The following is a 21,103-nucleotide window of genomic DNA, read 5'->3' on the forward strand; positions in this document are numbered from 1 at the left end:
GTTTCCTTTAGTGTTTGTTATTAATTTTCAGACTTGTTTCTGCGCGTGTTAATGAAGTTCAAAGTACACCGCAATGCATTTTTTCCTGTGTCTTTAGTTGGTAGCAGTGGAAATTGGGTGTTTTTTTAGTTACTGCAATTACATAAATTAAATAATCGATTTTTATTTTTGTAATTTCTCAAAAGTTTACAAAAAAATAACATTCATTACAAGTTACAGAATTGAAGATAAAATGAATGATTATCCTCCCAAAAAGTTGATCACGTCACATTATTAGCACATTTATTTTTGATGTATAATCATGTCCAATTATTTTTCTTCGCATAGCCTTCGTAGTTATTATCTTAGAAATAATCCTTCTTTTTTTTTTTAATTTCAAGAAGTTATTTAAGTCACTGGCATTTTACTGACAGGGAAGTGTCAGCGGCGTTCGTCATTCTGTTTGAGTTGTGTTGTCGCATTTTAACTTATTTTTAAATCGTGACATTACAAACAAAAGATAACGATTCGTTTGCCCCCATAACATGTGTCTTTTGATCGTTCCAAATAAATACAAGGTATTAAAATTTAAGTCATACAATAAAAAGATATTTGAACAATTTACCGCGATAAAAAAAAACTTGTATATAAACACGTTCCCAGATAAGAATGATAGACAAAATTAACATTTATAGAAATGTGTTTCAACACCGACGTCCAGAAGTGGAGTGACTGGCATACCATTAATACAGCCTGTAATTAACTGCAGTGAAAAAATTAATTCGATTGTAACTAGGTAATACAATGCTAATTAGCTAATTCCTTCCTGTTGTCCTTGCTTATCCTTGTTTATTGTTAATTAAACTTACTACATGTTTTGTTCTGTTGACACCAATAGAAAACTATTTAATTCTACAATGTTCGTGGTCTTAACAACCTGCTAATTGATTTCGACTATTGACCATTTAATTACTTGGCAAATTCAGCCCAAATCTCTTTGTATTATTTTTAGCGAGGTGAACGACCCTCTCCTCACACGTATCACGAGTGGGCGTGCGAGATAAATCCCGTCGTGATAACCCCACCCCGCCCCTACGCCCATGCTTTCTTATCAAATGTCACTCCTGTCATCCTTTCTGTCACGATGTCGAACCTAACCTCAAAATGAGTATGACTCCGGAGTTTTCTCGTTCGACAATGTGTTAAATTCCAGTACAACGCTTTATGTTCTTTTTGTTTTCCAAAACTGGGTTAAATTAGCTGTAAAAATGAACATCGTTTGTTTACTAGTGAGCCGACATAACCTCAAAACTTCACTAAAATGTTTCAAACACGTTAACAACGGGATCGTTCCTTGCAAGTCTATAATTAGGAGTCTGAAGAGCATGGCGCAGAAAGTCAGCCAGAATAAAACGTACGTCGCTGTGAATATCCCGGAAAATGCGAATCATGCGACGAAAAAAAAATTCTGGGGGTTTTTGAAGAGGGACAATAGTACGAAGAAGGGAGGGGCGCCTGCGGCGCCCCGACTCAATAAACACGATCTCTTGCGGCTGTTATCTCTGGCGAAACCGGAGAAGTGGAGGCTGATAGGTAATTTGAAGATTTATTTAAACCAATATTAATTTGGAATTTTAGGGGCTATTTGTTTTTTGCTTGTGTCGAGCACGGTCACCATGAGCATACCGTTCAGTTTAGGTAAAGTCTTAGACATTATTTATGACAGTAGTACAAATAAAGATGAAGCTAGAGCTAAACTTAACCAAGTCACTGGAATCCTGGTGTGTGTTTTTATCCTGGGGGCTCTGTGCAATTTCGCACGGGTGTACCTCATGTCGGTTTCAGGTGAGTCAGTTTTTGCATAGCCACTTCAGTGATATCGGTTCAGGTTACAGGATGACCCAAGCGTTGAGAAACCGGGTGTTTTCTACCATAATGAAACAGGAACAGGGATGGTTTGATAAGAGATCAACGGGAGAATTGGTAAATCGGCTTTCAGCGGACACACAACTGGTTGGAAATGCGTTATCTAGTAATATTTCGGATGGTTTAAGGTCGACTGTGATGGTATGTGCCGGGACGGGAATGATGGTATTTTTTTAATTTTTTTTGTCACTAAAAATAACCGGTGTTTCGTAGTTCTATATGTCTGCAGAACTAGCTCTAGTTGGGTTGGCAATAGTGCCTCCCGTCGCCATTCTAGCGGTGTTTTTTGGCCGCTATCTTAGGGGAATTTCGCGCGGGGTGCAGGACTCCCTAGCCAGTGCTACTAGTGTGGCAGAGGAAAGAATCGCCAACATTAGAACTGTGAAAACGTTTTCGCAAGAACCGAGAGAGATGGACAGTTATGCCAACTCTATAAAGCACGTTTTAACCCTGAGCTACAGCGAAGCCAAAGCTAGGGCCGTTTTTTACGGATTGGTGAGTCGTTGCGATCGTGTAATTGTGGTTTAGGGGAAATAGCTCAAGGTTAAATTTGTCACTGTAGTGTTTAGTGTCTTTCACAGCTGCCAACTTGTAGAAACTAGTACGACTCTTTCGATTTCAGACGGGTTTCAGCGGTCACGTGATTATAATTTCAGTTCTGTATTACGGTGGGGTAATGGTGTCCTCTAACACGATCACAGTTGGCAATCTGTCGTCGTTTCTTTTGTACGCCGCCTACATTGGCGTATCTTTAGGGACCTTCTCGAATTTCTACACGGAATTGAATAAGTCGATAGGGGCTGCTTCCAGAATATGGGAGATAATCGACCGGGAACCGGTGATACCCATGGCAGGTACGATCACCACCCACGCCATAATACACACTAGTAACAGTTTGAACCAGGGGGCACTATACCCATAGCCACCCCCGAGGGCCACATCCAATTCAAGGACATCCAATTCAGCTACCCCGCCCGCGACGACGTCCAGATTTTCGAAAACTTCCAGCTCGAAATCCAGCCCGGGAAAATGGTGGCGGTGGTGGGACCGAGCGGGTCGGGGAAAAGCACCCTGGCGGCGCTCCTCCTGCGGTTGTACGACCCAGGCAGAGGCCAAGTGTTTCTGGATGGACAGGACGTGAAGGATTTGGATCCGAGTTGGTTGCGGCGGCACATCGGGACTGTTAGCCAGGTAGGTACCCAATTTAGTCGTTTTTTTGTGATAACTTTAGTCCAGGAACCCGTTTTGTTCTCGTGTTCCATCCGGGACAACATCCTCTACGGTGCCGACGATCCGTCTAAAGTGACGGAAGACGACTTGATGAAAGTGGCCAAAGAAGCCAACGTGTACGAGTTCGTCCAACAATTGCCTGAGGGGTTTGACACGATGGTGGGGGAAAGGGGGGTGATGTTGAGCGGGGGGCAAAAGCAGAGGATCGCGATCGCAAGAGCTTTGATTAAGGATCCGAAGATTTTGTTGCTGGATGAAGCCACGAGCGCTCTGGATGCGCAGTCGGAGCGTCTGGTACAAGAAGCGCTCGAGAGGATCATGAAAGGGCGGACTGTGTTGACGATCGCGCATAGGTTATCGACGATTCAGAATGCCGATACTATAGCGGTTTTGAAGGATGGACATATCGTGGAACAGGGGAAGTACCAGGAGTTGTTGAATATCAAGAAAGGGGCCTTCAAGGAACTCGTCAAGCACCAGACGTTCCAAGGCCCGGTAGACAAGACGTGAACGTACTTAACTTATTTTATTTTTACACTCTGTATGACGAATTGTTATAGATTTTTTTAAATTATGTATTGTTGATTCCAATAAAGAGATCTACTGTTGATTCGTATTTATTTAAAATTAAAATCCTCAGAATAAAAAAATTGGCTAACTTTGACGTTGTTCGTATTTCTCCTTCAATAGTCGTCGCAAAATCTTGCCAGTATTATTTTTGGGAATACTCTCGACCAACTCCACCCCTCCTGCCAATTTCTTGTACGGCGCCACCTTTCCATTCACAAAATCTTGTAACTTCTGAACATCCACCTTCTTTCCTTGTTTTGGTACTATAAAGGCGCGCGGTACTTCCCCGTCTCGCGCGTGCGGCACTCCCACAACCGCCGCGTCTTCAACATCCGGGAAGTCCCGAATAATCTCTTCCAACTCGGCTGGGGGTACTTGAAACCCTTTCACTTTAATCAACTCCTTTAACCTATCACTGACAAACAACAACCTGTCGTCGTTATAGAACATCAAGTCTCCCGTTCGCAACCACCCATCGTCCGTAAACGTCTCCTTCATTTGTTGGGGGCGCTTGTGATAACCCAACATCACTTGTGGCCCCTTCACCAGAAGCTCTCCCTTCTGATTAGGCCCCAATGGTGTGAAATTAGGGTCATTAGGGTCCACTATTTTGATAGACGTTTGAGCCACGGGTCTCCCTATGGTACCACTCGAGTTGGCGAACTGGCGCAAGTCTTTGCGCGTCATCGTGACCATGGGGGACGTTTCGGTTAACCCGTACCCTTGAAAAATATTGATGTCTTTTTGTGCTTTAGCTAGAAAGCGCTCTTCGTCTAAAGCACCGAGAGGAGCAGCCCCTGACAGTAACGTCCTCACGGACTGGAGATCAGACGAAGTCACCGCTGGATGCCCTGCCAGGAAAAGAACTACAGACAAAATTATTGAAGTACTAAAGTTAGTAGTCGTACCCAGAGGTGGTGCCGCGAATAGCACATCCGGTTTATGCTTCCTCAACGTCGCTATATACAATTCTGGTGTAAATTTCGCTATGGCGACGGTTTTGCACCCTTTGGAGAAGAGGTGCAGCGTCGTGGCGGTGAGTCCGTAAATATGGAACTGCGGCAGTACCGCTGGAATTACGTCCTGGTGGTCACTGGTGGTTTCTTCAATCACGGACAGCTCCTTGGAGTTGAACTGGCACAGATTGGCGATGATGTTGCGATGGGTGAGTTGTACCCCTTTTGGCAGGCCGGTGGTACCGCTGGAGTAGGGTAAGAAGGCCACGTCGTTGGTGTCTGCGGCCGGTACGTCCGGGAAGTCCACATTTTCGGTGAACTCGTCGAAGTTGAGGGCGCCAGCTGGAGTGGCCTGGGATGGCTACAAGTGGGTTAGATGGGGCGATCGATGGGTGCCACTTACCTGTGTTTTTATTGTCAAGATGGGGACAGATGTCCCAGTTTGTAGCAAGTTGGTTGAGGCCTTCGCGAGTTGGAACAAGTCGGAGAAGGTGATTATAGCTTTAGTGGAGGAGTCGGATAGTTGACGGGAAATTTCGTCTGAAAGGGGGAAGTTGTTAGGCGTGACTTTGACATTTATAACTGGTTGATAAGATAAAAAATAAAATTGCTTGATTAATTAAAATTCACAATGTAGTTTGTTGGAATAGGAATAATGTATATGTTACAGCTAATATCCGAAATACGTTATTATGCATAATAACTAGATATTTTAGGAATTATGCGTAATAACTAAACTTGTCAGTTATTATGCATAATAACCGGAAACATTGGGAATTATGCGTAATAACTGAATTTTTCTGTTATTATGCACAATAACGGAAACGTTTAGGTAATATTGGTAACAACTAGCAGAGGAAAAGGAATTATGGATAATACCTGAAACATTAGTCATTAAGCATATTGTCTAATAGGCCAGGGCCGATAATTTTTGAGAACAAAAAAATTTAGAACAGGATTATACCCATTGGAAAAGAAAGAAAATATAACAAAAATAAAAGGAAAAATAATTTACGGGCGATCTGAGGTCGGGAAGTCGAAGAGGGTGAGTTTTTAAGGGTAGAAAACGGTTTATCACGATTTCCGGCAAAACTACAAGTCCTATCGAAAAAAGTTAATGGCGAAGTTCTAGGTAATAAAAGGATCTACAACTTTTGTATTTAGACTTTTTTTAAATAACCTCAAAATTTATGCGAAAAATGCAAATAACCGAGTTTTTGGTTTTTTATTTTTATCTCCCACAAAAATTTTTTTTTTCACGAAATTTGGTGAAAACTTCCCTATTTATGTCTCAAAATCACTGCAATTTTTTTGATTCAAAATATTTATTTTTCTCCCTTATTTTGATTTAATATCGAAAAACCACCCTAATTTTCAATCGAAAATAAGATTCCATGTTACACTGATAAACTCAAAAATTTAAAATCTTCTGTTGGTGGGAGATTTGTCAATATGAAAGATGATTTAATTCTTGCTAATTGATTTTCGAAATCTTAATTGATTCAGTGTTATATTATCATTTTTACATTTATAAATATATTTGATTAATTGTAATCCATTTTTTGCGATATCTTCTTTGTTTGCATGTTTTTATAAAAAATATTGTCCAAATTTGACAAATTTTTATCATCTGACTAGCAGACCCAGTGAATATTTTAGTAGTTAAATAAAAAATAAAATAAAAATAAATAAATTATAATTAAATTAAATTATAAATTATACATAAAAATTTATCGTACGACAATGATTATTATATTCAACAGCCATCTTGAAACCTGCCTTGTGTATCTGTGGATGAAAGTAAAGATACTAATATCGTTACTACAAAATGGGGGTTGGTGGTAGAAGGGTGAAAATTTAGGGTTAATTGTATTTTTTGAAGCCAAATCTTAAAAAAATAAAAATAACAAATTTTGTCCGAAAAAAAATTTTTTTTTTGGATGGGCCACTCTTATCACCTAGGGGTATAAAAAATAGTTTACAACCTATTCTCAGACCTACCGAATATAGACAGAAAATTTCATAAAAATCAGTCAAACCGTTTCGGAAGAGTTTGGTTCCACACTGTAACACGAGAATTTTATATATTAGAAAACAATGAATTTACGATGTTTTGCTTTCCTTTTCCGGCAAACCCAGATGTTGTATCGCAACCAGAAAAACAATACAGAAATGCAGCGATATTTTTGAAAGATTCATATTTGAAAAATAAATCTTTTACATTTCTAGAACCTGGTTTGAGAAAATAAATGTCATAATTATTTGAATTCAATTGATTCAAAAGGACCAAAATATCTTAACCCACAACTATGACAGTTTTATTGGTATCTCTAGCAGTTTCTATCCAGATCTTAATTATGTTAGCATCAGAATCTTCTTCTGCTTGTTTACAGGAAAATCCTTGTGACTGTAGATTCCAAAAGTTTCTTTTAAATAAATCAATTCGTCACGGTTCTCTTCAAGTAACTCAGCTGCACGTGTATTTTTATAGACGATGTTGTTCATTCTTCTGATGGGCTAAAATTTTCCGTAGGCCATTCAGGTATGTAAGTTATCTTAAAATAGCAATAAATAGGCACCTATGCATATAATTTAAAAATTATCCTACAACTTTAACAAAATATTGTAGATGTCTTATAAAGTATTAAGTGTATTAACTTATTTGGTTGTTAATTATAGTAGTATATTTCGATTTGCAATTTTTTAATTTATCAATGTAACATGAAATATTACGTTTTTCGAGTAATTAACGTGTACCCTTTTATAAATAGCTCCAAATTTTACATAATAATTAAAAAACAAATTTTTGAATTCGAGTTTTTCGTTTTTTTGCGTTTCCTGTGAAAATTTGCCATAGTAATGTATAATTTTTTTTACACCTTCAGAAAGTAGAGATTTCAGCGAACAAAAAGCACACCGACTTTTTTAAAAAAGCAAATATTTTGACGTGGGAATTTTCGATTGAAAATTAGGGTGGTTTTTCGATATTAAATCAAAATAAGGTAAAAAAATAAATATTTTGTATCAAAAAAATGACAGTGAGTTATACATAAATAGGTAAGTTTTCGCCAAATTTTGTGAAAAAAAAAAAAAAAAATTGTGGGAGATAAAAATAAGAAACCAAAAACTCGGTTATTTGCATTTTTCGCATAGATTTTGAGGAAAGAAAATGTAAATACAAAAGTTGTAGATCTTTTTATTACCTACAACTTTGCCATTTAACTTTTTGCCGGAAATCGTGATAAACCGTTTTCTACCCTTAAAAGCTCACCCTCTTCCCCTTCCGGACCTCAGATCGCCCGTAAATTATTTTTCCCTTTATTTTTGTTACATTTTCTTCCTTTTCCAGTGGTATCATCCTGTTCTATTTTTTTTTCACTTTTTACCATTTTCAAAGGCTTATAACATGTCCAGCTGATTTCAAAAAAACGAGACAAGATGAGCAACTCAGGTTCTCATAGATCAATGAAAAGCAATGGGAATATGACGTTTATATAACTGTAATTTGTCCCTTTTTTTTTTAAAATCAACTGTACATGTGGTATGTAGGAGAAAGCGAGGCAGGGTGGGTAGCTTTTTGGAAAATATGCATAATTCCTGTTTCTGTGTTAGTTATTATCAATATTACCTAAACGTTTCCGTTATTATGCATAATAACTGAAAATTTCAGTTATTACGCATAATTCCTAATGTTTCTGGTTATTATGCATAATAACTGACAAGTTTAGTTATTACGCATAATTCCTAAAATGTCTAGTTATTATGCATAATAACGGATTTCGGATATTAGCTGTAACATATACATTATTTGCAGGTTTATCAATGTTCGATCCCCACCACAAGTTTGATGACGTCATTTCGTAAACCCTATTTAAAGTAATGTGTCTATTAAAAAAGTAAAATTTGCAAAACAACTAATTTATCCAAGGACCTGAACTTTATACATATTAAACATAGAAAGAAACCTTTATACTTTGAATTTTTTAAACCAATTGTCTGTTTTAACCTTGCTTAGCTATCACATGCATACAAAACCTTTTATATAAAAATAAATAAAAGACATATGTCTTATTAAAAACCCAGGAAGCATTATTGCGATAATATGGCATTTTTTACGAGTGGTTTAAAATAGAACAAACGTCGAGATTCGTCATTTTCTCAAAATAATTGACCAGATGGCATACCTGGTGTATAAATAGGGTTCAAAGTGGTCACGATAAGTCCGGCTTTGAGGGCCCCCAGTGCCACAACCACAAACTCGGGCGAATTGGGCAACAAAACAGCAACAACGTCCCCTTTTTGTAGCTTCAACTTCTTCCGAAAATTCTTACTCAAATTGGTGACTTTCTTCAGAATGTCTTCGTACGTGTAGTTCCGGCCGGTGGTACCACATTCCTATAACAACCCAAAGTATCTATTTCAGAACACACAACATCAACAACGACAACACACTCGGCAGGTTCACGGCCACAGATATTCAATAAACACTCATCTACCCACACACCATAAACCAAGACTGCCACACTAATTATCGCAAAACAAACTCACTGCGGCAATTCTCCGGGGCCACTTGTCGACTTTCTGGAACACGTATTCGTCAATGGAGAGCTTTGGAATTTCCACGTCTGCGAGATCGGAATGCAGGACGAATTCCGAGGCGTCTGTCGAGTAATAACAGTGCTTGGAAGAGGCGGCGCAGGCGAGGATTTTTTTGTTGAAGAGTTTGGGGTCGAACAGTTTGCGGAGCGCAGACATTGTTTAATCTCGTCGGTGATGATGTCAGGAACCACACGCTGAGAGGGAACTACCGACACTGTTTTTATTGTACGGTACGCGTTACGTTCCCCCGCTCTTGTACACAGTTCCTTTAAATAAATTGGCTGATAAGTGTGCAATTATGTGTTATTAGGTTGCGGAGCGCTGAATTGTTGGTACTGGTGATGGGGCGGGGCACGGGATGCGAGTGCGGGGGAGAGGAGGGTTTGTTTAATCGTTTTAGTTTGCTGAAATGATTTATTAAAAGAGTTTGTTTTTATTTATCTTTTTTATTTTTTTCTTAGTGCAAACATAGTGGAAATACCGATCTAATCTAGTTAGAGTTATTTTCCTGTTGTTAGATTCGCTTCATACTCTAGTTTTAAACTCCTCCTCAAGATCTTCCCGGACGCAGTCTTTGGTATAGAATCCACGATGGCCACTCCCCCTTTCAACTGTTTATAGTGTGCGGCTTTCGTCTTTACATACTCTTGCAACTCCTCCTGATTCACTTTAGTCCCTTTTTTCGGGACAACATAAGCCCTTGGAGCCTCCCCTTGACCAGGATGTGGAACCCCAATAACAGCCGCGTCTTCCACATTAGGAAAGTCTCTGATAATCTCCTCAAGCTCGGCAGGTGGTACTTGGAACCCTTTCACTTTAATCAACTCCTTCAACCGATCGGTAACAAACAAAACCCTGTCTTCGTTGTAGTACGCTATGTCTCCAGTACGGAACCACCCATCCAGAAACGCATTTTCGGTTTCTTCCGCTTTGTTGTGATACCCTTTCATCACTTGCGGCCCTTTAACCAACAACTCCCCAGTGGCGTTAACCCCTAAAGGAGTACCCGAAGGGTCATCAATCGCCACTACTTTAACCAAAGTGTTGGCAGCAGGTCTCCCAATCGACCCCTGCACATTCACCTCTTCTTTAAGTTTGATCGTACCGGAGGCAACCACCGCCGTCGTCTCCGTCAACCCGTAGCCTTGCACCATGTGCACACTCCTCCCTACTTTCTCGATAAACCTGTGTTCATCCGAAGAACCCAGAGGTGCAGCTCCACTAACAACGATCCTCACCGATTGAAGATCTGGTTGCTTCACCATGGGGTGGCCCGACAAGAACAAAACTATCAATTTTTCGTACCGTGTGTCATTGATTAAATACATATAGATAGACCCATGCTATTGTTTGGAGCGAACAGGCCAACGGCCGGCGAACAAGAGATGGCGCACCAACAGTCGGCCGTCAAACGCCGGCGAAAAGCTTGGACACCAATCGCGCGCGTAGATAACCCAAATCGCAGCAACAATACATTTAATAAAGCTACCACTCGACAGAGGGCGACGAAAACAATGTGTAAAAATCTCATAGTAACCATTTATATAATTTGCAACGTTGCCAGATGAGCCTAGCACAACTTTGCCGTTATTTCTAGTCGATTAGATTTTATTTCGTTTAAAAGTTTCTGGTGAATAAATGGAATTATTATAATGAATAAACAATACAAACAAATTATTACTTGTTATTTTAAATATTTGTTAGTGTTGATGAAAACATAAATGGTAATTAAAGTTATTCTAAATACGGTCCGGTCCGGTAGCTCAAATTTTACAGTACGAGTGATATGTTTCAGGACGAGTAGGTAGCCGAGTCTTTAATTTCGAAACGAGTACTGCGAAAAGAGTTACCGGACGTATGTTGTTATGTATTTTATTTCATACTGTCAACATACTTTTTTATTCGATAATATTATTATTATTTTGAGAAAAAATCCAAATCGAGTCACTTTTTCTGACATCGTTAGCAACCGCTCTTTGGTAAATGTTTTAATTTGTTTATTCGTGCAAATCAGCATCATATGTTTAAACACATAGTACTTATAACACTTTACAGGACTTATTGTTTTGTATAATCCGACTCGATGGACGAATGTTTTGTGCAATCCGTCTCGAAGGACCAATGTTTGTGCAACTCGGCTCGTCCTACCAGTATTTTTTGTAATCTGGTTGATACGACAATGTGATACCGAATTGTACTTTGATATTGCTCCAAGGACCTTTGTTTTCTTGCGTGCGAGATAATAGACAGCGTTCGGTTTCGATGTTTAATACAGGACGGTTACAGAAGTACTAAATTTACATTTGTATTTACAATAACAGGTAAAGCAAAAGAGACCCAAAAGGGTCAGTGGCCGCTTCCGGAAATGGAGGACTTGTCCTTTTTGGCCACGGAGGTAGAAGAGTGTCTCTTCTACCTCCGTGTTTTTGGCTCAATTTTATCGGACTTGTCCGTTTTTTTTATTTTACCGGAATAGTTCGATCCAGTAAAACGTCAAACTTGACATAGTATGAAGTAAAATAAATAAATTTTATGATGTAAATACAATTAAGTGTATCGATAATAATTCGCTACTGAAAATTTATTGAAATATAATTTGTGTTAAAAAAAGATGTTTGTGGTTTTATGGTTTATTAAATGTAATTAAAATAAATAATATCAAGAACTTGTATTATATATCAAAAACATTCATTGTAAATAAGAAAATTATGTAAATAAACCATAAAACCATACAAAATTTTCCTGCGACCTCTATTGAAAATCCCAGTTTACCAATAGGAATTAAGGCACAAAGATGTTTCACTGAATTTATTACCGATTTTTCAAGAAAAGTATGCTTATAAGCCTATAAGCGTCTAATGGGTTAAAACAACAAATAATAATCACAATTTATTTGTTTTATATGTTCATTACAATAATCCCATTTATTTACCAGAAACTTCTAAATGAAATAATATCTGGTTGACGAGAAATATCCGCAAATTTGTGTTAGGCTCATCTGGCAACGTTTTCGGTAGGTAGGTATCAATGGAATAATGCGATTAGGTATACTGACCGTTTTAAGGAGTGCTCGTCCAATAGTGCGTAAACTAAAAGATTTGGTAATTTTCTTGGAAGAGTTTGTTTCTTCAATGAAAATTTATGGTTTTTAATTCTTCGGCCGCTTGAAAGTCTCGCCATGTGAAAATAGATTATTTGATAACCTGTTTCGTAATAATTGTAAATACGAACAAAAGCATATTTGCATATTCTAAACAACTGGCCATATCGATTCCAAACTTGTACAGATATGTTTTTTATTGTTTCTGTTTTCAATGAAATAAATTTTATTTGCAAAATACCTAATGTCTAACGACATATCACGCATACATACTACCCCATTTACTATATTTTCAATCTGTGCATTTTTCGCTTCATTCGTAGGAGCCAAGTAAGAAGTATCAGTGAGACCGGCGGACTTTCAATAGCTCGTAAATGAAAAGATTTAGTAAAGTTTCCTAGAACAGTCTGTCTCTTCATAAAAAAATTTAGACATTTTTACTATGAAATATAGGTACAATACGGTATATTCCACTGTTTGTTTTCTTTGAGATACGACTAGTTCTTATGCCGAAGTGAAACACCAAAAAGTCTAAAGTCCGGAAATCAGAGTGAATTTTAAAACACATAAAACGACTTCTTTATTTATTTAAATATTGTCCTGTAACGTCCTGTGACGTGGAATGGAGTTTCTTAATGTACAAAAGTATGTTAGATAATAACCGAAAAATTTTCTTGATTAAAACTAAAGGAAACACAATTATTACTTGGAATAAAAATAAAGAATATCAAGAACTTGTGCTATGTATTAAAAATATTTAATTTCAAATAAGTAAATTATGTTAATAAACCATAAAACCACAAAAATCTTTTTTTAACACAAATTATATTTCAATAAATTTTCAGTAGCGAATTATCGATATACTCAATTGTATTTACATCATAATAGTTATTTATTATACAAGCGGTTAAAGTGAATGTTTAATGAGCGGCCAGTTTAAGGCGAGAGCGGCGTATGCCGCGAGCGCCTTAAGACCACGAGTTACACATTCATTTTAACCGCGAGTGTAATACAAACTTTTATTCAATTTTGACAACCCCAAGTCCCAAATTGTGAAAAAATTGGTGATTCAAAGTTCACATTCGAGAAACGTCAGAATTGACAGCGACCAAATAAAAGTTTTATATGCGTAGAATTTAGGTTACAATATCAGGTGTGTGTGTGTAGTATGTGACTCTGGCGACGGTGTTTGTTTATTTTAAACAAACTAAAATTATCGAAAAATTGCAAAATCATGCAAGATTCCAACGGCAAAACTTGCTCCCAAAAAAGAGCAAATCAGAAAGTGTATCAAAAGTTCCTTAGATGGAAAGAGCAGCAAGGCATTGGAGAAATTACAGAAATGGTAACCATGGTTTTAAAACAGCAAAATAAAAATTTTATTTCGCTAGCGGTTTAAAAATTTTATGGTGCTACCGGATAAACCAAAGCTTTAGTGGCCTACTGACGGCAAAATAAACGTTTGTTTACATGTCAAAATTGAATAAAATTTATTTATTTTACTTTATACTATGTCAAGTTTGACGTTTTACTGGATCGAACGATTCCGGTAAAATCAAAAAAACGGACAAGTCCGATAAAATTGAGCCAAAAAGGACAAGTGTTCCATTTCCGGAAGCGGCCACTGACACTTTTGGGTCTCTTTTGCTTTACCTGTTATTGTAAATACAAATGTAAATTTAGTATTTCTGTAACCGTCCTGTATTAAACATCGAAACCGAACGCTCGCACGCAAGAAAACAAAGGTCCTTGGAGCAATATCAAAGTACAATTCGGTATCACATTGTCGTATCAACCAGATTACAAAAAATACTGGTAGGACGAGCCGAGTTGCACAAAACATTCGTCCATCGAGTCGGATTATACAAAACAATAAGTCCTGTAAAGTGTTATAAGTACTATGTGTTTAAACATATGATGCTGATTTGCACGAATAAACAAATTAAAACATTTACCAAAAAGCGGTTGCTAACGATGTCAGAAAAAGTGACTCGATTTGGATTTTTTCTCAAAATAATAATAATATTATCGAATAAAAAAGTATGTTGACAGTATGAAATAAAATACATAACAACATACGTCCGGTAACTCTTTTCGCAGTACTCGTTTCGAAATTAAAGACTCGGCTACCTACTCGTCCTGAAACATATCACTCGTACTGTAAAATTTGAGCTACCGGACCGGACCGTATTTAGAATAACTTTAATTACCATTTATGTTTTCATCAACACTAACAAGTATTTAAAATAACAAGTAATAATTTGTTTGTATTGTTTATTCATTATAATAATTCCATTTATTCACCAGAAACTTTTAAACGAAATAAAATCTAATCGACTAGAAATAACGGCAAAGTTGTGCTAGGCTCATCTGGCAACGTTGCAAATTATATAAATGGTTACTATGAGATTTTTACACATTGTTTTCGTCGCCCTCTGTCGAGTGGTAGCTTTATTAAATGTATTGTTGCTGCGATTTGGGTTATCTACGCGCGCGATTGGTGTCCAAGCTTTTCGCCGGCGTTTGACGGCCGACTGTTGGTGCGCCATCTCTTGTTCGCCGGCCGTTGGCCTGTTCGCTCCAAACAATAGCATGGGTCTATCTATATGTATTTAATCAATGCGTGTGTCTAGAGTATGCGTTACCTATCGGTGGTACCAGAAAGAGGACGTGCGGCTTGTGGGTCCGTAGTACCGAAACGTAGTCCTCTGGTGTGAATTTCGGCAAAGTGACGATTTTGGCACCTTTAGAAAGCGGGAGAAGACTGTTGACGCTGTATCCGTAAACGTGGAACATGGGGAGGACAGCGGGTACCACGTCTTGGTGGCCACTTGTGGCGTCTTCGATGAAATTCAAGGTCTGGTTTTGGCACAGGTTGGCCACCATGTTGCGATGGGTGAGTTGCACGCCTTTGGGCAAACCGGTGGTACCACTGGAGTAGGGTAAAATCGCTAGGTCGTGAGGGCGGCGCGGCGGAGGGTCAGGATAGTCGACGTCAGTGTTGAGGAAACCGTGGAGGTCGATAGCACCTCCGGGAAGAGACTCTGTTTGCTAAAACAAGAAAAATTACAAAACAACTTGTGTCTTGTCATGAACTCACCTCCGTCTTTATCACAAGGATTGGCAAATTTTTATTTAGTAGTCGACGTGACTCCGAAGCCGTTTCCCAGGACGACACGAGAGTAATTATGGCCTTCGCCGAAGAATCTTTTAACTGTCTGTGGATTTCGTCTGCAAAAGCACTCACACGGTACTGATTTGGGTACTCATATTTTTGTTATAGTTTTACCTGGGGTGTAGACAGGATTGAGCGTTGTAACCACGAGTCCGGCGTGTTGAGCCCCGAGTACCACCAAGGGGTACTCAGGGATATTAGGTAGCAAAATTGCAACCACATCGCCTTCTTTAAAACCAAGATTCTTTCGTAAATGTTTGCCCAAATTCATCGATTTTTTTAGCAAATCTCCGTATGTGTATTTTCGCCCGGTTAACGCGCACTCCTATGTGTTATAATGGTACTCATAAATTGTATTTATAGCGTGTTGGTACTTACGACAGCCGTTAAATGTTCATATCTGGTACACTTTTCAAAAATAAACTCTGGTGTTGATAATTTTGGAATGGACACGTCTGGAAGGTCGGAATATAAGACGTTGGGCGGAAGGTTTGATAGTTTTCGGTGGAATCTTGGGGTGCTAAGTGACTTAGCGCTTTTTTTAAGAGCAGTACTGAAAACGGTACGTATAAACGACATTCTAGTGGCGATGTGAAACAATGGTTTACGTTTTTCCTCCTTTTATGATAAAATTATGGTGTTTAGTTGTAGTTACTTGTGGTAATCGTGTTGTTGTTAAGCTTGACTTGTTAGTCAGGTTTGTGCAGCCTTGAAGCACTACACTGCGTTTATTTACATCGGGTCTCGTTTTCTGTCATATTCGTTCCCTAATGAGTCGTTAGTACTGATGCTATAGTACAATCAAGAAATATAGAAGTACCACCTGACTGGCTAAAGAGGTCCGTCTGGAGACACAAATTTTGGGAAGGAAGAAAGACTAAATAGACACAAGCATATCTTTGATATAACTTTATTTGAACCTAAATTGCTTCTAACATCACTTGTTTGTCCTTTCATACTCCAGTTTCAAACTCCTCCTCATAATCTTCCCGGATGCGTTCTTTGGTATCGAATCTACAATAGCCACTCCCCCTTTCAACTGTTTATAGTGTGCAGCTTTCGTCTTCACGTACTCCTGCAACTCCTCCCGATTCACTTTAGTCCCTTTTTTTACAACAATATAAGCCCTTGGAGCCTCCCCTTGACTAGGATGTGGAACACCAATCACAGCCGCGTCTTCCACATTAGGGAAGTCTCTAATAATCTCTTCAAGCTCGGCAGGTGGTACTTGGAACCCTTTCACTTTAATCAATTCCTTCAACCGGTCGGTAATGAACAACACCCTGTCTTCGTTGTAGTACGCTATATCTCCAGTGCGGAACCACCCATCCAGAAACGCACTTTCCGTTTCTTCGGGTTTGTTGTGGTACTCTTTCATCACTTGTGGCCCTTTAACCAACAACTCCCCAGTGGTGTTAACCCCCAAAGGAGTACCCGAAGGGTCATCAATCGCTACCACTTTGACTAAAGTGTTAGGGAGCGGTCGTCCAATTGACCCACGCACATCCACCTCCTCTTTAAGTTGTAGCGTGATGGTGGCAACCCCTGGTGACGTTTCCGTCAACCCGTACCCTTGTATCATGTGCACACTCCTCCCTACTTTGTCGATAAACCTTTGTTCATCTAAAGCACCCAGAGGCGCCGCTCCACTGAGGACCATCCTCACCGAGTCAAGATCCTCTTGCTTCACCATCGAGTGTCCCGACAAGAACAAAACTATCAAATTTTCGTACCGTGTGTCTAGAGTATACTTTACCTAGAGGTGGTACCAGGAAGAGAACGTGCGGTTTCTGGGTTCGTAGTACCGAAACGTAGTCCTCTGGTGTGAACTTCGGTAAAGTTACGATTTTGGCACCCTTCATGAGCACGAAAAGACTATTGACGCTGTATCCGTAAATGTGGAACATGGGGAGGACAGCGGGTACTATGTCTTGGTGGCCAGTTGTGGCATCCTCGATGAAATTCAAGGTGTCATTTTGGCATTGGTTTGCCACTAAGTTGCGATGGGTGAGTTGCACGCCTTTGGGTAAACCGGTGGTACCACTGGAGTAGGGTAGAATCGCTAGGTCGTGAGGGCGGCGCGGCTGAGGGTCGGGATAGTCGACGTCGGTATTGAGGAAACCATGGAGGTCGATAGTACCTCTGGGAATAGACTCTGTTTGCTAGAACAAGACAAATTGGACACCAGCTTTGACAATTTGTGTAAAACTTGGCACCTCCGTTCGTATCACAAGGATTGGTAGATCTTTATTTAGTAGTCGACGTGACTCCGCAGCCGTTTCCCAGGACGACGCGAGTGTAATTATGGCCTTCGCCGAAGAATCTTTTAACTGTCTGTGGATTTCGTCTGCAAGAGCACTCACACGGTACTGCTTTGGGTACTGATATTTTTGTTATAGTTTTACCTGGGGTGTAGACAGGATTGAGCGTTGTTACCACGAGTCCGGCGTGTTGAGCCCCCAGTACCACCAAGGGGTACTCAGGGATATTTGGTAGCAAAATTGCAACCACATCGCCTTCTCTAAAACCCAGATTCTTTCGCAAATGTCTGCTCAAATTCCTCGATTTTTTAAGCAAATCCCCGTATGTGTATTTTCGTCCCGTTAATCCGCACTCCTGCAAGTGTTATAATAGTACTTAAAACTTATCTAATGTCAACAGTCGTTGCGATAACGTTTATTTATAATTGTAGTACTTACGATAGCGGTTAAATGTTCATATTTGGCACACTTTTCGAAAACAAATTCTGGTACTGATAGTTCTGAGATGGGTACGTCGGGGAGGCCTGAGTCTAAGATGTTAGGTTGAAGGGTTGATAGTTTCTTGAGTAATCTTGGAATACCAAGTGACTTAGCATTTTTACTAAGAGTAGTACGTAGCACGCTACGGATAATCGACATTGTACTGGTAAAATGAAACGCTGGGTTCTCGTTTTGTGTTCTTGTTGTGAGCAAGAGTCCCCACTATCGTGCTATTAGTATTACGAGTACTATCGAGTAGTTAAGTTTTTGCAGCCTTGAAGTATTGATTGATGTACTTACAAGGTGTTTATTGTTATCTTTTTGTTCCTGGTACGATCTATAGGTAATTACCTGCACTTATTTTCGACGGATAAGCACGAAAAAGGTTAATAAGGACTAAAAAGGACGAAAAAAACGACAAAGGACGAAAAAGGACGAAAAAGAACGAAAAGATTGAAAAAGGACGAAGAAGGACGAATAAGGACAAGAAAGGACGGAAAAGGACGAAACAGGACGAAAAGGACGACAAAGGACGAAAAAGGACGAAAAAGGACGAAAAAGGACGAAAAAGGACAAAAAAAGGACAATATGAACGAAATAGGACGAAAAAGGATGAAAAGACGAAAAAGACGGAAAGGACGAAGGACGAAAAGGACCCAGAAGGACGAATAAGGACAAAAAGGACGAAAAAGGACGAAGAAGGACGAAAAGGACGAAAAAGTATAAAAAGGACCAAAAGAGACAAAAACGACGACAAAGGACGAAAAAGGACGAAAAAATCGAAAAAGGACGAAGAGGACGAAAAGGACGAAAAAGAACGAAGAGCTTAAAAAAGGACGAAGAAGGACGAATAAGGACAGAAAAGACGAAAAAGGACGAAGAAGGACGAAGAAGGACGAAGAGGACGACAAAGGACGAAAAAGCACATAAACAGGACGAAAAAGTACGAAAAGGGACAAAAACGAAGACAAAGGACGAAAAAGGACGAAAAGATCGAAAAAGGACGAAGAGGACGAAAAGGACGAAAAAGGACGAAGAAGGACGAATAAGGACAAGAAAGGACGGAAAAGGACGAAGAAGGACGAAAAAGGACGAAAAGAACGAAGAAGGACGAAAAAGGACGAAAAGGATGAGAAAAGACGAAAAAGGACGAAAAGATCGAAAAAGGACGAAGAAGACGAAAAGGACGAAAAAGAACGAAAAGATTGAAAAAGGACGACCAAGGACGAATAAGGACAAAAAGGACGAAAAAGACGACAAAGAACGAAAAAGGACGAAAAGATCGAAACATGACGAAGAAGGACGAAAAAAGGCGAAAAGGACGAAAAGGACGACAAAGGATGAAAAAGGACGAAAAAGGACGACAAAGGACGAAAAAGGACGAAAAGAACGAAGAAGGATGAAAAAGGACGAAAATGGACGAAAGTGGACGAAAAAGGACGACAAAGGACGAAAAAGGACGAAGAAGGACAGAAAGGATGAAAAAGGACGAAAAAGGACGAAAAGGATGAGAAAGGACGAAAAAGGACGAAAAAGGACGAAAAGATCGAAAAAGGACGAAGAGGACGAAAAGGACGAAAAAGAACGATAAGATTGAAAAAGGACGACCAAGGACGAATAAGGACAAAAAGAACGAAAAAGGACGACAAAGAACGAAAAAGGACGAAAAGATCGAAACATGACGAAGAAGGACGAAGAAGGACGAGAAAAGACAAAAAGGACGAAAAGGACGAAAAAGGATGAAGAAGGAAGAGATTAGACAAAAAGGACGAAGAGGACGAAAAGGACGAAAAAGAACGGAAAGATTGAAAAAGGACGAAGAAGGACGAAAAAGGACGACAAAGGACGCAAAAGGACGAAAAGGAAGACAAAGGACGAAGAAGGACGAAAAAGGATGAAAAAGGACGAAATGGACAAAAAAGGACGAAAAAAACGAAAAAGGACGAAAAGGATGAAAAGATCGAAAAGATCGAAAAAAGACGAATAAGGACAAATATATTGAAAAAGGACGAAGAAGGACGAATAAGGACAAAAAGGACGAAAAAGGACGAAAAAGAACGAAAAGATTGAAAAAGGACGAAGAAGGACGAATAGGGACAAAAAGGACGAAAAAGGATGAAGATGGACGAAGAGGACGACAAAGGACGAAAATGTACAAAAAGGACGAAAAAGGACGAAGAGGACGAAAAGGACGAAAAAAACGATAAGATTGAAAAAGGACGAAGAAGGACGAATAAGGAAAAGAAAGGACGAGAATATTGAAAAAGGACGACCAAGGACGGAAAAGAATGAAAAGATCAAAACATGACAAAGATGGACGAAAAAAGACGACAAAGGACCAAAACGACGATAAGATCGAAAAAAGACGAAGAAGGACAAAAAGGTCGACATAGGACGAAAAAGGACGAAAATGGATGATAAGATCGAAAATGGACGAAGAAGGACAAAAAAGACGAAAAAGGACGAAAAGAATGAAAAAGGACGAAATAGGACGAAAATGACGAAAAAGGACGAAAAGGACGAAGAAGGACGAAAAAGGATGAAAAAGGACGAAATGGACAAAAAAGGACAAAAAAAACGAAAAAGGACGAACAGGACGAAAAGATCGAAAAAATCGAAAAAGGACGAATAAGGACAAATATATTGAAAAAGGACGAAGAAGGACGAATAAGGACAAAAAGGACGAAAACGGACGAAAAAGGACGAAAAAGGACGCAAAAGGACGAAAAAGGACGAAAAAGGACGAAAAGGACGAAAAGATCAAAAAGATCGAAAAAGGACGAATAAGGACAAAGAGATCGAAAAAGGACGAAGAAGGACGAAAAAG

At 39.2% G+C, this 21,103-nt stretch overlaps 4 protein-coding genes across 5 annotated transcripts; 1 reads left to right on the top strand and 3 right to left on the bottom strand.

The window, feature by feature from the left end:
* The first annotated feature begins 607 nt into the window (after window positions 1–607).
* LOC135140806 (ATP-binding cassette sub-family B member 10, mitochondrial) lies at window positions 608–3,743 on the top strand. Of its 2 annotated transcripts, none has more exons than XM_064071490.1 (8): window positions 608–775; window positions 992–1,572; window positions 1,618–1,824; window positions 1,868–2,070; window positions 2,119–2,400; window positions 2,528–2,759; window positions 2,810–3,096; window positions 3,142–3,743. In XM_064071490.1, the coding sequence occupies exons 2-8, from the start codon at window positions 1,248–1,250 to the stop codon at window positions 3,643–3,645; spliced, it is 2,040 nt and encodes a 679-aa protein (XP_063927560.1). In that variant the 5' UTR covers window positions 608–775; window positions 992–1,247; the 3' UTR covers window positions 3,646–3,743. The 2 variants fall into 2 exon arrangements, with proteins under 2 accessions (XP_063927560.1, XP_063927561.1); XM_064071491.1 differs by having other exon boundaries at window positions 614–775; window positions 1,270–1,572.
* LOC135140807 (uncharacterized) lies at window positions 3,737–9,513 on the bottom strand. Its single transcript, XM_064071492.1, has 5 exons — window positions 9,210–9,513; window positions 8,846–9,056; window positions 5,065–5,201; window positions 4,614–5,022; window positions 3,737–4,571 (listed from the first exon to the last, which is right to left on the bottom strand). Exons 1-5 carry the CDS (start codon window positions 9,414–9,416, stop codon window positions 3,790–3,792), a joined length of 1,746 nt encoding a protein of 581 aa, XP_063927562.1. The 5' UTR covers window positions 9,417–9,513; the 3' UTR covers window positions 3,737–3,789.
* A 219-nt stretch (window positions 9,514–9,732) lies between these two features.
* On the bottom strand, window positions 9,733–16,114 carry LOC135140961 (uncharacterized). The gene is made up of 5 exons (XM_064071720.1): window positions 15,914–16,114; window positions 15,650–15,860; window positions 15,461–15,591; window positions 15,006–15,411; window positions 9,733–10,548 (listed from the first exon to the last, which is right to left on the bottom strand). The coding sequence occupies exons 1-5, from the start codon at window positions 16,112–16,114 to the stop codon at window positions 9,761–9,763; spliced, it is 1,737 nt and encodes a 578-aa protein (XP_063927790.1). The 3' UTR covers window positions 9,733–9,760.
* A 315-nt stretch (window positions 16,115–16,429) lies between these two features.
* Window positions 16,430–18,516, bottom strand: LOC135140965 (uncharacterized). The gene is made up of 5 exons (XM_064071725.1): window positions 18,235–18,516; window positions 17,941–18,151; window positions 17,752–17,882; window positions 17,292–17,697; window positions 16,430–17,251 (listed from the first exon to the last, which is right to left on the bottom strand). The coding sequence occupies exons 1-5, from the start codon at window positions 18,433–18,435 to the stop codon at window positions 16,473–16,475; spliced, it is 1,728 nt and encodes a 575-aa protein (XP_063927795.1). The 5' UTR covers window positions 18,436–18,516; the 3' UTR covers window positions 16,430–16,472.
* Between the last annotated feature and the right edge of the window lie 2,587 nt (window positions 18,517–21,103).

The sequence above is a fragment of the Zophobas morio genome, unplaced genomic scaffold (genome assembly GCF_036711695.1).
Source record: "Zophobas morio isolate AGI-343-1 ecotype UQ-CSIRO unplaced genomic scaffold, CSIRO_AGI_Zmor_V1 ptg000041l, whole genome shotgun sequence".
In the NCBI taxonomy this organism is placed as follows: domain Eukaryota; kingdom Metazoa; phylum Arthropoda; class Insecta; order Coleoptera; family Tenebrionidae; genus Zophobas; species Zophobas morio.

Excerpts from the sequence above, each read along its gene's own strand:
- LOC135140806 (XM_064071490.1), top strand. The coding sequence starts at position 1,248 with ATGAACATCGTTTGTTTACTAGTGAGCCGACATAACCTCAAAACTTCA. Across the intron at positions 1,825-1,867 it reads GTACCTCATGTCGGTTTCAG|GTTACAGGATGACCCAAGCG; the intron begins GTGAGTCAGTTT and ends ATATCGGTTCAG. Across the intron at positions 2,071-2,118 it reads GTGCCGGGACGGGAATGATG|TTCTATATGTCTGCAGAACT; the intron begins GTATTTTTTTAA and ends GGTGTTTCGTAG.
- LOC135140807 (XM_064071492.1), bottom strand. The coding sequence starts at position 9,416 with ATGTCTGCGCTCCGCAAACTGTTCGACCCCAAACTCTTCAACAAAAAA. Across the intron at positions 9,057-9,209 it reads GGCCCCGGAGAATTGCCGCA|GAATGTGGTACCACCGGCCG; the intron begins GTGAGTTTGTTT and ends GGGTTGTTATAG. Across the intron at positions 5,023-5,064 it reads TCTTGACAATAAAAACACAG|CCATCCCAGGCCACTCCAGC; the intron begins GTAAGTGGCACC and ends ACCCACTTGTAG.
- LOC135140961 (XM_064071720.1), bottom strand. The coding sequence starts at position 16,114 with ATGTCGTTTATACGTACCGTTTTCAGTACTGCTCTTAAAAAAAGCGCT. Across the intron at positions 15,592-15,649 it reads CAATCCTGTCTACACCCCAG|ACGAAATCCACAGACAGTTA; the intron begins GTAAAACTATAA and ends GTGCTTTTGCAG. Across the intron at positions 15,412-15,460 it reads TCCTTGTGATAAAGACGGAG|CAAACAGAGTCTCTTCCCGG; the intron begins GTGAGTTCATGA and ends TTCTTGTTTTAG.
- LOC135140965 (XM_064071725.1), bottom strand. The coding sequence starts at position 18,435 with ATGTCGATTATCCGTAGCGTGCTACGTACTACTCTTAGTAAAAATGCT. Across the intron at positions 18,152-18,234 it reads ATGAACATTTAACCGCTATC|GAGTGCGGATTAACGGGACG; the intron begins GTAAGTACTACA and ends TAACACTTGCAG. Across the intron at positions 17,883-17,940 it reads CAATCCTGTCTACACCCCAG|ACGAAATCCACAGACAGTTA; the intron begins GTAAAACTATAA and ends GTGCTCTTGCAG.